A 14,084-nucleotide genomic window follows, 5' to 3' on the forward strand; every position below is an offset into this window, starting at 1 on the left:
GGCTCCTGCTGAGCTGTGGTCAACTAGGCCACCTGGACAACCTGCTGGTCCGGCCCCTGAGGTCAGTTCAGCTCTTTCCCCTCGTCCGCAGCAAGTCTGGGCTAGCGCCTCCGTGTCTCATGAGGTGACACTCACAATCCACCTGCAGGTCTCTGGCTCTCTCTGCTCTTCTCCTCTGGTGCACTCAGACAGTCTCCCCATAAAACTGCACAGAAGTCTGTCCCTACTAGGAAATGTGGACAGCTCACCCTGCCTACAAATGCATAAAGATCTCACAGCCCTTGGGGTAGTGGCACCCAAGTATCTGCATCAGCTCCATCGTTTCCAGCCTGAGTTGCCACTTTTCTTTTTGGCTCACCCAGGGAGAACTCTGTGAGGCTACAGACTCCAGTCACACGACTCTCTAACACTCTACTCTTTCTCAGAGTCCTCCTGACAAGCAAACTCTGGTGGGAAGCTAGCTTTGAGGTTGAAGATCTCAAAGACCTATGACCCTTTTGTTTCTTCCCCAAGGCTGTTGACCATGTTCCCTGGGTGCCTTGCCCAACAACACAGGTGTGTTCAGTTCCCAGACATCCCTCACCTGAACCAGCACCTCTTGTTTGAATTGCATTCCCATGCCCCTCAAGACCCTACGTAACAATATAAATGGGAAAAGTTTATTCAGACTTTGCCCCCCAGGATATAAAAAGAAAACTTCGCCCTCAAAGGGAATATTACCTTTTGCACAACAGAAAGAGTGACATACTGGGGTAACTCCAAGAGATGAAGTCTTTATAGTTTCAGTCCTTCAACCATTGTGATGCCTGAGGCTTAAGCAGGGCACACAGAAGTCCAGTGTATAAGAAAAGACACACTTCCAACAGTAAGGCTGTGTGAAGGACACTATGTTCAAATTAAACCCAGATCTAAACATGTCTAATCCTTAATGCCACAGCTGATAACAGATCTAGGGGCACCGCCAGCCCCGTATACTTACTTTGGGTGTCACAGTCCACACAGTGGGAGTTCCCTCTCATGTTACGGATGGACTGCAGTGCCATGGCCTCGCTCTGGCTGGTTAGTCGGGACTAGGCACAAAGAAAGACAAAAAAAATGCAAGATATGAGCAGCCAGGAAAAAGCCACACATCTTCTGATGATGTCAGAGAAAACCTAACAGAGTATGCAGAGGTGCAGCGGTGTGCAATTTCCAAACAATTTTTCCTTTTCTGATGTCTTAGGGAAGTTCGGGAGGGAGAGCGACAAGTCGTATGTCAGGATTATTGGCTGAGATGGACAATCCCCAAAATGAGCCAAGTGGTCAGACTGCCATAATTTGTGAATGAACCAAAGACTGCTACATGGAAAATGTCACTGGTTAATACACCTTCATGCACATCGCTACTTGGTATGAAGATTAAAGAGTGAGAAAAAAATAATCTGTGTTATCAGCCAAGGGTCAGGCCTTAATCAGCATGCACAGAGCTATCTTCTGAATCTTTATCAGAAAACCCCAGACCATACCACACATCATAGCCAGAAGAGTCTCTCCCTCATGTGATGACCTCTCAGTTGCTATGAAATAAAAGTCACTCATTGGAGTGAGGCAGGGGCATTCATTCTTATGGTTCTCAGAAGAGATTTTTTTTCTTTTTAAGGTCCACCTATTGTGGCAACATTAGAAAATTTGGGACACAAGCATTTATAAACTAGGATTCCATCATTCAGAGATCCTCTGGCAGTTTTTCTATGCACAGGCACTGTAGGGAAGCCAGATGGGTACATACTGCCTTGCAGCTTGCCTTTCCTGCTGAGTACTTACTGTCTGTCTGTCTGTCTGTCTGTCTATCTATCTATCTATCTATCTATCACTTGATGTCAACAAAGCCTCCAACGTCACCATGTAAGTGCCTGCATATGAATTCACCTAGTGAGTGAGTACACAGCAAGCTCCTTGGCTTTGTATTCGGAATGCTCTAGGCATGCTCGACCCTAGAGAGAGCTATAAAGAAAATGCTTTCTGTAAATCCCTATGCCGATTCCTGACTGCGTAGCAAGGATGAAATCCCGGAAGCAGGGGCAGAGCTGGAAAGGATATGTGTATTTTAAAAGGCTTATTTATTCAATATGCACTTGATATTACAGTTGAAGCAAAAGTTGATCAGTTTCAAAACTTAGAATAACTTCTTTTGTGTACAAATTCTTCACAAATTGAGGTATCTTGTGCTAAAGAGATGGATGTGAATTTATTGCTTGTTAATTAATACTAAGTTATCATTTACTTACTGCTATTGTTTAATCGGCATTATTTACCGCTGTGTTTTTATTTCCTAAGAAATCATTTAACAAATTGAGTTGGTATCTGGAGGTGTCACACACATGGGGAGGGGTGTCTACCTATCTTCCTGTTTTTTCTTCCATGTATCTGTACAACGCTGTGACTCACTGGTCGGCTGCTCTATCTGTCTCTGGATTGTCATACTCAATGCTTCTCTCTCTCTAATGGAGTCATCCATGTTGGGAGAGCTATGTCCCATTTGACTCTTTCTTGGTGTCTGGTGTCCTTCAGTTCCTCTCAGGGGAAGCCATTTCCACAAGTATACTTGCCCATGGTTACAGAGCGCAGCTATAGGTGGGCTGGCATTGGCGTCTAGTTCATGACACCCTTCTGTCTGCAACCAGAGTAGCAAAGAGGGAAGAGGCTCTCAAGGAAGTGGAATGGGAGGAGCCCACACAGGCCAGAGCTTCTAAAAACAAGAAGAGGTGTGGCTTCGGTCAGAATGTGTAAAATTAATTTCTCCATAACACCCGGGGACGTGCTTGTCTGATCAGCAGCACGTGTCCCCTTCCCTGCTCTGAAACCAGAACTCCAAGCCTGTGGATGGCAGGTGTCACTGCGCCCAGGGGTGAGGAGGGGAGACACATCACGGCTAGATAGGGATATGACCTGAGAGTCCAGGAAGCTCAGAGTAAAAACTGTGGTTCTCCTGAGCTGGGTATGAACCGTCGTCCAAGAGAGAAGCAAAGGACATAACAACAATAATGACAGTGGTATGGCTTACCCTGGCTCGAGGGTAATAAAATAACACACCCCACCTCTCTGCAAAGCAGGTTCCCTTCTTAATGACAAAGCTGGCCATCCATCACGGGCATAGCTTTCTTTAACGGCTTATAAATGAACTGCAGTGGATGGCCATGTCTTTCTTCAGTTTCCAGTCGATCACAGTTTGAAAAATCAAAATGCTCACCAAGAATCTCAACGGGTCAGCAAAGGACTCTGAGTACCTAAGGGTTCAAAGACTGAAATGCAAAGAACCTGGCTGGGAAAGACAGGACTGGTATAAGGAAGATTGCCGAGCAGTGGCCCAGAAAACGCAGTGAACACACTTTTATTTCGGGCCAAACAACTGCTGGAGAACTCTTTTTAATTACTGAATGAAACATCAACCAGACTTTAAAAAAAAACAGAAAATCCACCTTGCCCAAACTCCCTCTATCTCCTCTGCGTTTCGTTTGTATCCCTGTGGCATTCGAGACATTTATGAGGGCAGAATAGGGCATCTTTTAAGTCTCTGTGTCTTTTTCTGATTTATTCTGCCTCAAACAATAACAACAAAAAAAAATAAGTATGGACGCATAAGCAGGCAGAGTCCAAAAGGCTTCATCGCCTACAGAGAGAGGCGAAAGCTTCCCACGTAGCGCAGGCTGCCACAGCAAAGGACATCCTGCCACACACAGACGGCCAAGCCAGGACACCAACACATGCATGCTGTTTGTAGATACAAAGTGGTTTTATCTTTTCAATTACTTAGTTTTTTTCTCCTCACAAAGCATACCTGGGTCTTGTCATCCACACAAGCCATCTGATGCCCCTGTGTCCCCATACCCCCCTCCTGGCTCCACTTGGGCCTTCTTCTCACTTTAATGATCAGCAGCCTTGATTTTGGGGCAGCCTGCTGAGGGCCTTACCTTATTCTTGCTGCTCTCGCAGGACTGTAGGCTGGCTAGGATCTGGCTCTCGATGGCTTGGACCCATGCATCTCGCTCCTCGTATGTGGTGGCTTCAAAGTGCCATGTCTGGCCGGTGAGGGACACAATGATAAACTCAAAGTTTTCTTCTTGCTCTGGAACACAGAGGTGGGATGAAGAGCTCACTTTCATGAGACAGCAGCGCCCGAGCCCATCCTGTCACAAGTGCCTCTGGATTCAATGGCACAGGCATGGGGCTGGCGGCACACAGGATGGGAGCGCTGAGATCTGATCAACACACCCGCCAACACTCAAGGCCGGCTTCCAAAGCCAGCAGCGATAACTAGGTTTCCATCAATGCTTGGGGGACAGAGAGAAAGGAGAGACAGCGTGGGATTTCAGGGTCTCTGTGTGGGCACAGACCAAGGAAAGTAAGTTTGCAACTTACTGCTGTCCCTTGGATCTGCGAGAGGAAAATGGGGTTAGTTCTGCTGATGTGAAACTGGACTACGGAAGGGCTTGAGTACGGATCCAGGGAACTGCACTGGGAACACCAAGGTGGTGTCAGCACACGGTCGAGCACTCGTCAACGGGAGCTTTAGTTCTCATCTCACTAAGACTTGGACACAGTGACGTCAGGCAACACAGAGGGGATTAGTGGGCACGGGTCTGGCTGGGTGGTCACAGAGACACCTGTTTTTAAAGGGGAAGAGAGCTTGTGTCCACGTCCTGTGACAGTACCTGTCCCTCTGCCTTTAGGTAAGTTCCTGAGGCGCATTTCCCTCCCCTGTGGATTGGGCACAGGCAGCTTCTGTGGAGTTTATCATTCGCTAACTGTTGCATGTGAGCGCAGCGGCACGCAGCCTGGCCACTGGAGGCTGTGTACTCAGTTCTTGCTCTCACTGTCTGCTCAGAGGCGGCACCGCTTAGGAAAAGCACAGTCAGAAGCCAAGGCTGGACCCTTCACATGCCTCAGTGGATGAGGAGTTTCTTAGCACTGGCCTGAAACTGGCTGTGTAGTCACAGGAAAAGAGTAACCTGTAGACCTGCTTATCAACTAAGTCATTCCCTGCCCTGCCACTGCACTGATGCCAGGGCATGGTGCCTCCCCTGATCCCAAGGATGCCATCAAGCCCCACTCTCAGGGGCTGGGATACCACCCAGGAACGGGATGCTCAGGTCTTGAATGTAAGGCCTCTGCAACCACCACCACCACCACCACCACCACCACCACCACCACCACCACCACCACCACCACCACCACCACCACCACCACCACCACCACCAATCACTATGGCACACTTGTATGGAGTCTTTAGTGTTCTGAAAAAACAAAACGAAGACCAGCACTGAACTTGGAATGTAAGAAGCAAGGTCGGTCTCTCTCTCTCTCTCTCTCTCTCTCTCTCTCTCTCTCTCTCTCTAACTGATAACAGGTCTTAACCCCAAGGGGCTCAGTCTGAACACCACCTGGAGGGTGGGCAGGCGGACACACCTGTGTGCAAAGCCTCACATTTTCCCCAGAAAGCCCATCTCCAGGAATGAAAATGACAGCCGACAGAAGCGTCTACACCCTCCAACACTGCCAAGGCCCATGACTCCCTGTAGGATAAGAGCTGCTGTATTTCAGTCACGCTCTGCAGCTGTGATATAGTGCCTAGGAGGGGCCAGGCCTTGCAGCCATGGCTCTGGCATGGCTGTCCTTTTGGGTGTTTGCACTGAGGCTGCGCTCGTGGCAGAGCCAGAGCGTGCCTGAGCTCAACAGTACATGCAGGTAGCCCAAGGAAGCCGTGAGCTTGCTTAACCGTAGGCATGTGTGTTTCCTGAGTTCTTTCTTGATCTCTTTGGTTCTTGGCCTTTGGAGTTTGAGTATTAAGAGTTCAAAAAGCATGTGCTTGTTGTGTGGTATTACCTTAAATGTATTACACTTGGTCATGCTGTGGAGCATTTGTTTCAAGGATGCGAAGGTCTGTTGCATTCTTTTATGTCGCATTTGTTTAGCTTTGTGAAGCTGTGTTACTTTGCCTGCCTAAAACACCTGACTGGTCTAATAAAGAGCTGAATGGCCAATATCTCCGCAGGAGAGAGAAACGGGCAGGGCTGGTGGGCAGAGAGAATGAATAGGAGGAGAAAGCTAGGGGAAAGAGGAGGAGTAAGGAGGGAGAAAAGAAGGAGTGGACGACGCCAGGGGCCAGGGTGCAAAATAAGATAGACAGAATAAAGAAAGGCAAAACATAGTTAAAGAGAAACGGGATGTTAAGTTAGGAAAACTGGCTACAAACAAGTCAAGGCTAGACATAAGTAAGACTAAGACTCTGTGGATTTATTTGGGAACTGGGTGGCAGAACCCCAGAGGAGAGAAAACATCAACAAAAAACAAAAACAAAACATCAACCAAAAACCCCCCAAAGCCAACTACAGGTTGTGGCCAGGAATGGTACTCAAATGAAGCCCATGTTTGTGGAGACACAGAACAAGCTCACCTGCTGGGGAGGAGCCCCAGAGACCTTGGACATGGGGATTAGTTAAGTTTTTCATTAAAAAAAAAAAAAAAGACTACACAGTAACTTCAGACAGGTTTCCTCATGGTTGACCTGCAACCACACCCTGCAATTCCCAGCAGAGCCACGAAATCTGTGGGCTTGAAATGACCTGTCTCCTGATCCACGGGCTTCTATGTCATACTATTCACTGCAACTTTTACCACACAGAGGTCTGCAAGACAGCACTGATTCGGTACCTAAAACTCTTCAGTGAAGAGAGAGGTAGGGCAGGGCAGGGACAAGCTATTTAATTCATGGGTAGAACGCAAGGACACTTGGTCATTCATGGGTGGATGTGAATACTGTTCATTAGGACATCTGCAAAGCCTCCCCTCATCTGACATCTGTGAAACCCAAGGATAAGAAGAATGCTTCCTCTGGTCGGGATTTACTGCATGTCTGCTGAAGACATGACAACCGTGAGCCTCCCACTTAGAGCTCTGTACACGCCCTTAGAGGATTTCTGCCCATGTTTGTAGCCTAAATCATGAGCTGCAGTGCGAATGTGAAGGCAAGGAGCCAAAATGGCTTGACTGAGGTATGGGCTCGGTCCCAGGGCTCTCGGTTACCTCTCCTTCATGCCTTGGGTGTCAGGGGAGGCAGAGGGTGGTCTTTGAAGGCCCTACTTAGCAGGGACAAGCACACCCATGTGTGGATGACAAAGCACAAAATGACAGAAATGGCTGAGTATCTGGGTCAAGTGCTACACAGCTATCACCGAACTTTCTGCCTTGTTCTGATTCCAGCTTAGCTGTAATGGGCAGATGAAGCCACGCAGGCGCAGTCTGGCTCTGCCTTGTCCTGGGAGCCATGCGCCTCTCTCTGCACAGGTACGCAAAGGGCAGAATTCACAAAAACACCAGGAAACCCACTGTGTTGCTCCGTCAGCTTTCCTTCTAGACGACTGCAGCTTCTGCGCACTTAGACCTTTCTCCCTCCTCTGTGTTCCCGGGGTGTCCCCGCTGCACCTCTCTGCTTTCCATATGGCTACCTCTGGTATCTTCTTGGGCACCTACATGTTGTAAGGATTTCTTCTCTCTACTCTGAGCTCCAAGAGTCTCGCTATAAGTGTGTTGGCCTTCATGTAGGATGTACACCCTGCAGACAGACACCTTCCTACTCCACTCCAATCTGAAAGTAGCCGCGCGTGTGCTCAGTCCTCTGCCCTCTCCGTCACAGACGCTGCTGTTGCCTTCCCTGACACCTCACTTCTAAGCCTGTGAATGAGTACCCAGTCAGGTCATGGCTCTCCTCTGTCTCCCCCAACCCCGTTATCTCTGGAACGGCAGGCAGGCACTGCCCATCATGTCTACTGTCTTCCGAATGACGGCACGCTGGACATGCTGAGTCCACTCGGACGGGAGACAGGTATGCGACTGGGTGAGGGAAAGGGAGCCGAGCACAGTGACATGAGCAATGGCTCCCTGGAGGTGTCTCAAAGCCACCTCACTACCCTGTACCCCTTTCGACTGCTTCAGGTCTTTATTGGGGTCCTGAGTGAAGTCCTGAGTGGGGTCCTGAAACACTCAGGAGGAGTTTTAGGGAGGACAGAAAAGTCCAGAGTTAATGTACTGTGTGAGGCTATAGAGCAACCTGAAAACTCAATAAAAAAAAAAAAAAAGGTTCTGAAACCCAAAACTGCACGTTTAATTCCAGAAAGTAACAGATGGTAACCCACAAAAGCAAGGGGTGTGGTCCTGCCCTCTCCTCTGATGGAGGTCACTGAGTGCCACCAGTACACTGCAGTCAGGGATCAAGGTGCCAAAAAGCCTGATAACCTTCCAGGGCCCAAGTCCAGATGTCCCTCCAGTCAGCTGCACCCTGGATGTTTTACTGTCTTTGGGTCTTTTCCCCTTCAAAAAGGTTCCTGTCACTAGCAACAACGACTGATGAAGCCTGCCAGGTTACATGACAGTCAATGTTTACTGACAGCACCTCAGAGGCCTCCTGACTTAGTCCATGCTCGCACTTCACAGTGTGGCGGTGACTGAAAAAAGCAGACAGCCCAATGCAGCATGCTCCTTCCTCTCAATGCTCAGACATTACACCGGGTGACGTAGTGCCCGTCAATTCCTCAATGGCCAGAAGGCTGTGTTACTTCATAAAATGACAGTTGATGCTAGCAGAGTTTTTAGCAAACAGATTTTTAAAAACGATCCTAACCACACCAGGCACTATGATGTTGATCAGTCTCAGAGGGCTGAATGTGGCCGCTGTCCTCTGTTCATTTACTGTCCTTTGGAGACTGGGTCTCACTCTGTAGCCCTGGCTGTCCTTAAACTCATGATCGCCTGCCTGCCTTGCCTCTGCCTCCAAGGAGTGAGATGAGAGCTGTGGGTCCTCCCTACACCCCCCAAATGACAAATGCTTGAACAGTGAGAAGGGTCAGATTTGGTGTTTTATTCTCTGGTGTAATTTGCAGATACACCAATCACTAATGAGACGCACAGGAGCGTATGCAGAGTTCATTATGGAAGAGACTCAGGTTGTAGAAGACACTGTTGGCATACACACAAGAATCATGTTCTCAGTTCCAGAAACACACACAAGCACAGAGTTATTCCCCACTTCAAGGAGATGCCTAAAGGCCACCACCCCAGCCCGAAGCTCCAGGCTATGTACAGCCCTGGTCCCCAGCTCACTAACACAGTGATTGGGCTCCCAGGGGCTTAAACAGTTTTCTGTGTTTAACGGTTGGCTGTGGAGAGGTCCACTATAATAGTATTTTAGAGCCATGAACCTGTCGAAACCAACCTGCCCAATTATTCCCAATGACATTAATAACACCGGATATTGCACTAATTGTGTCCAGTTTCTATGCAGACGAGGCCCCGGGGGGGTAATTTTACCTCCTCAGGGACGAGCATCTCAGCCATCAGACCGACTTCACAGGGAATCCCTCCTCATTACACAAGTCTGGGCTGTCAAACTTTTTTCCCCCTTAAAGGTTAATGGGCCAATCAGTCATCAATTATTTTTGTGGAATCCTAGCAGACAAAGGGTTAAAGGGCTACCGACAGCTGAAAATAGTTCAAACATGGGCGGCTGTTTTTAACAGGAGACACCTGATGAGGAAGAATACGGAGGAGGAGGTGGGGGAGGGAAGAGCTGGACACTTGCAGACACTGGTCTCATAGAGGGGATGGGAAAGACGATTTCACCAAAGCCAAGACCAAGACCAAGGCCAAGGCCCTCCAATTTTTGTCCTCAAAGATGCGCTTCACAGTAGTGTGACCAGAACAAGGGAGCTGAGTGGGTCTGTTCTCCAAGGAGAAAGGATGAATGGGCTGCAAGGGTCCCTTATGTCAGTTCCTCACTGCCACATGGGAATCTGCATTCTGGAGGGGGAAAATGGTTGCCCGGGCTTCCTGGAATCTGGGCTCCTAACCTGAGGTCCACCCAGGATTCCAGCCGTAAGGTGGAGCCTGCTTCCTCTTACACTGACTCACAAACATGGCAAGAATGACACATGCTTTTAGCACTGCACAGAGAGGAGGGCTCCAACTCTGCCTGTAGCCACCCCTCCAATCTTGAGCATTAGCAAAGGGTTTTCAGTGGGGCATCTACAGGTGGAGAGGGTTTGTCGTATACCCTGTTTAATGGGTGCCTGCAGGCAGGTCACTCCACCTCTTTTTCAAGATTTGTGCTTGTGAGTGCAGGTACTCAGAGAAGTCAGAAGGGGATTCTCTATCGCCTGGAGCTGGAGGTACAGACAGCTGTTAGCTGCATGATGTGGGTGCTGGGAACCGAACCCGGGTCCTCTGCAAGATCAGCATGTATTCGTAACCATGGAGCCATCATCTCTCCACATGAGCACTAGCTGGCTAGGGAATACCACAGCATGCTCTCCCCACCTTCCTTCTGCAAGGGAAGACATCCCTGTCATCTAAAGAGGCCACTGTCCTTGGTGTGAACAGTGTTCAGTTTCAACCTCCAGGTCTCCTACAACCATAGGGGGCCATGTGATACAATGTCATACACAGCCTCAGGCGTATATGCTATTTTTTTTTGAGCAATACATTTTGTAAAATGCTTCAGTGTGTCACTTTTAAAGGCCCACATTCAATTGGCATGCAGTTTAGGCATTTACCTGATGATGGAGGTGGACTGTTTAGGATGTCAGCTCAAACCCACCATCATGCAAAGGTTACTTTCATTTTCCCTCCCACTCTTAAAGGAAAACACAAGGGCGACACATGTGCAGGGCTCTGCATATTTACTGCTGGGATGCGGTCTGTCTTCAGTGTTGAGGGTCCCCTGGGCTCCCAGCTGCAGGAGCCAGGGAGTAAGCTGTGCTGGGAGGCCCAGGTCTGTCAGAGACAATCAACAGACCTTTCTGCTCACCCAGAATGGGTTGCCCAGCATGGCCAGGTTTCTTTGTCTCTCCATGAAGCCAACTGAGGAGCTCGGAATTCCCAATCTTGCTTTAGCTCCTATGATTTTAATGAGAATGGTCCCCATTAGCTCATATGTTTGAATAGTGGGTCCCCAGTTGGTGGAACTGCTTGGGAAAAATTAGGAGGTGTGGCCTCATTGGAGGAGGTGCATCACTGGGGATGGGCTTTGAAGTTACAAAACCCTACACCATTTCCAGTTAGCTCTTCTTGCTTCTCTCTCTGCCTCATGGCTCTATCTTAAAAACGTGAGCTTTCAGTCACTGCTCCAGTGCTATGCCAGCTTACCCGCTGTCTGCCTTGGCTATGGTATATTGTCACAACAGTAGAGCAGCAGCTAAGACAGCTGCATTAACATTTAGCACTTAGGTATGCTTGCTTCTGTCAGTTTATCCCTATACTGACAAGTGACTTTCCATAGAGTCTCTAGGTTGAATTTTAGTGATGATATCAGAACACCACAGATTAGATTTTGTTGAGAGGCCTGTGCCACAAAGTGATGGACCCAGTGTGGGGTTTCCTCTGCCTGTCTCTGGACAGATTCCAAACCCACAGAAATGGACATTTGTAGACAGAGCAGAACCACAGTGTCTTCTTTTTGGACTCTGGGCCACTTCTGAGTCTGGCTGATCCTTGGGTATGAGGGTCATCTGCCATGTGAGGTGGGCTATGTTCAGGCACTCACTCTGCTGACTGACAAAATGGGAGGACTCTGCACACCAAGCAGTGCTCACTGCTCCCTTTACTGTACCCCCTTTCTCCACACATCAGAAGTTCTCAGTTGGTGAGTCCACCTGGCTCTGGCTTCTGAGATTGGACAGCCTTGTTTCTACGTCATACTAACCTGGAAAAACACTGTCATGCAGAGTCTGTTTGTTCTACATCTTGGCTCCTAGGCACTCTCTCAGAAATATCTGCCACAGAGTCAAACACTGGAAGTGAGCCCCACCCACCTGACATTTAGACCTTTTCTGCTTGGGCCAGCAAGAGGGCTAGCTGGGGAACATGCCACTATGAGGCCCTGCCCCGGGCACCCTGCTGCACAGGCTTGAGAGACAAGTCAAAGCTGCAATTCCTGCTGAAGAGCATTCCATTTTACCATCCCTGGGTGGGAGTTTAATTGTGAAGAAGGAACAAAGCTTCAACCCTGGGTTCTACAGAATGAGCACCAAGTGTCTACCTGGCTTTCAAGGGTCAGCACCTGCGGGGCAAAGGATCCACCTGCGCTTTTCTAACCCATGCCTGTCCTCCTAACCATCCATTTTCACACACTCTGGGCATCCACCATCGCCCCTCCAGAGTGGAGGTCCTGGAGCACACAGCTCAGCACAGGGTCTGTGGAACTTACCACAACCTCAATTTCCTGTGTGTAACACAACACCTACCTGGCAAGGGCACTGTGAGGGTCAAATGAGACAGCGTGGTCCAGGGGCCAGGACAGTGTGTGTATCAAAGAGAAGGCTTCAGTGAGAGCACAGGGCTCCAGGCACAGCCCAGTCCGTCTTACAACGTGTGTCCCCAGGAGGGTCCCACAGCTTCTGAGCCACACTCAGGCTACCAAAAACAGGGTTTATTAATTGCTCCTCCTCCCAATTAAAAAACCTAATTTTTGTGTTTAGGGAACTGAACTCTGAACCAACTTTATTTTGGTATTTTCTGGAAATCTCTGAATCAATCGACCAAGTGAGGCATTTTAAGCAATACTACACTTCAGGATGGGTACGATTCAGATTATCTAACAGAAGACAGAATCTTCAGCACGCACATTTTCATGAAGGGTCAGTTTATAGGCAGCGATCATGTGGTAACATCATACATTAAAATCCTGAGGTTAGAAAAATATTTTGATAATTTATGGAATTACATGGATTCTGTAACAAGTTATTAAAAATTATATGGGATAAGGGAGTATGCACACACACAGTAATGAGGAATGACCATGTTGCTCAACTGAAACAAATGTAACCATACATGGAACAGCTTACTGTAGCTGGAAACACGGGATAACAGAAGTGTGGTCACTGCCTGTACCCCAACCCTCATGGCTACCCGTGTCTCAACCCCCCCCCCGTCCCCATGGATACCTGTGGCACTCACTCATATGGAGGGACCCCCAAGTGAGTTAAGCTACCGAGGACTCGGAGAGGAGTGAACTTCACCTAGTCACTGTCTGCCCTCTATAACCCCTAAGTGGCCTCCAAAGCTCTGGCTGCCTTGGATGCCAAGTTCCCCGTTACCCGAGCAGCGAATACTGAGAAATCAGCCTTCCAGTGACTCCTTAAATACACAGTGTCAACTCAGCCCACCAAGGTCTCCTGCGTGGCCTTCTGGCAGGTGATGGGTAGGCAGGATTTAGTCTTGAGGCTAATGAGTGAATTATACATCTTCTTACCTCCCTCAATTCTGTATTCAATAACACTTAAAACGGTCACAACTTTCTTTAGTTTTTAAGGCAAGAAGTCATCACTAAACCTATAACCTATACCATATAAAAGACACCTTTGATAGAGACACAGGACAGAGAGATGATAAATACCCCAAACAAAACAAAACAAGAAAAAAAAAGAGAGAGAGAGAGAAGAAGAAAACCTATCATCTAAAGAACCGTGAGGGAGCAAACTGATACCTTTGTGCTCAACAGAAAATTGTAACTGGTGAGGCGGCTTCTTAAATACCCGTTCTGCCCTCTCTCTCATTTCGTTTTCTGATTGCTTTTAAGAGAGATGTGGCCAGGCCAGGATACACAGGATCTGGACCAATCACCTCCTCTTGAAGAGTGCAAACAAAACTGTGATTACAAAATGGCTCTTTAACAAGCTGCCCTGCCAGTGTGGCTTTGGTTCTGTGCATTCATCCTGGCTCCAGAGCAGGGCTTTTGGTGGCGAAGCAGGAGTAATTGTGAAGGGAAGTGAGAGAGGACGGGGATATAAATCAGGAAAGGTTAATGACTGGGATGTGAAGAAGGGACTTGTTTACAGAAATAGTGTGCAATTTAAAATTTACAGGAGATTTAATGCCACTACTTGGCAATCGCTAAAATCAACAGCCCAGAAAACAGTGACATTAAGAAAAATATTACAGTTATAATCATCCCCAAATAAGTCAATTAGTGTTAGGGCGTGAGTTCGCCATTACTTGACCTATTTGGCTTGCACTTAAGTGAAAAAGAAATCCCCCCTATTATACCAGGCTCGCTG

At 48.2% G+C, this 14,084-nt stretch overlaps 1 protein-coding gene across 4 annotated transcripts in view; it reads right to left on the reverse strand.

Moving 5' to 3' along the window:
- Positions 1–14,084, reverse strand: part of Agap1 (ArfGAP with GTPase domain, ankyrin repeat and PH domain 1) — a 446,708-nt gene that overhangs the window by 59,318 nt on the left and 373,306 nt on the right. For all 4 annotated transcript variants that reach the window (XM_050163111.1, XM_050163110.1, XM_050163109.1 and 1 more), the window contains 2 exons: positions 3,951–4,105; positions 980–1,070 (listed from right to left, as the gene is read on the reverse strand). In XM_050163111.1, the coding sequence (XP_050019068.1) occupies positions 980–1,070; positions 3,951–4,105 (246 nt within the window). The remainder of the gene's footprint in view (positions 1–979; positions 1,071–3,950; positions 4,106–14,084) is intronic.

The sequence above is a fragment of the Alexandromys fortis genome, unplaced genomic scaffold (genome assembly GCF_014885135.2).
Source record: "Alexandromys fortis isolate MF-2015 unplaced genomic scaffold, M_Fortis_MF-2015_v1.1 scaffold_139, whole genome shotgun sequence".
Classification (NCBI taxonomy): Eukaryota; Metazoa; Chordata; class Mammalia; order Rodentia; family Cricetidae; genus Alexandromys; species Alexandromys fortis.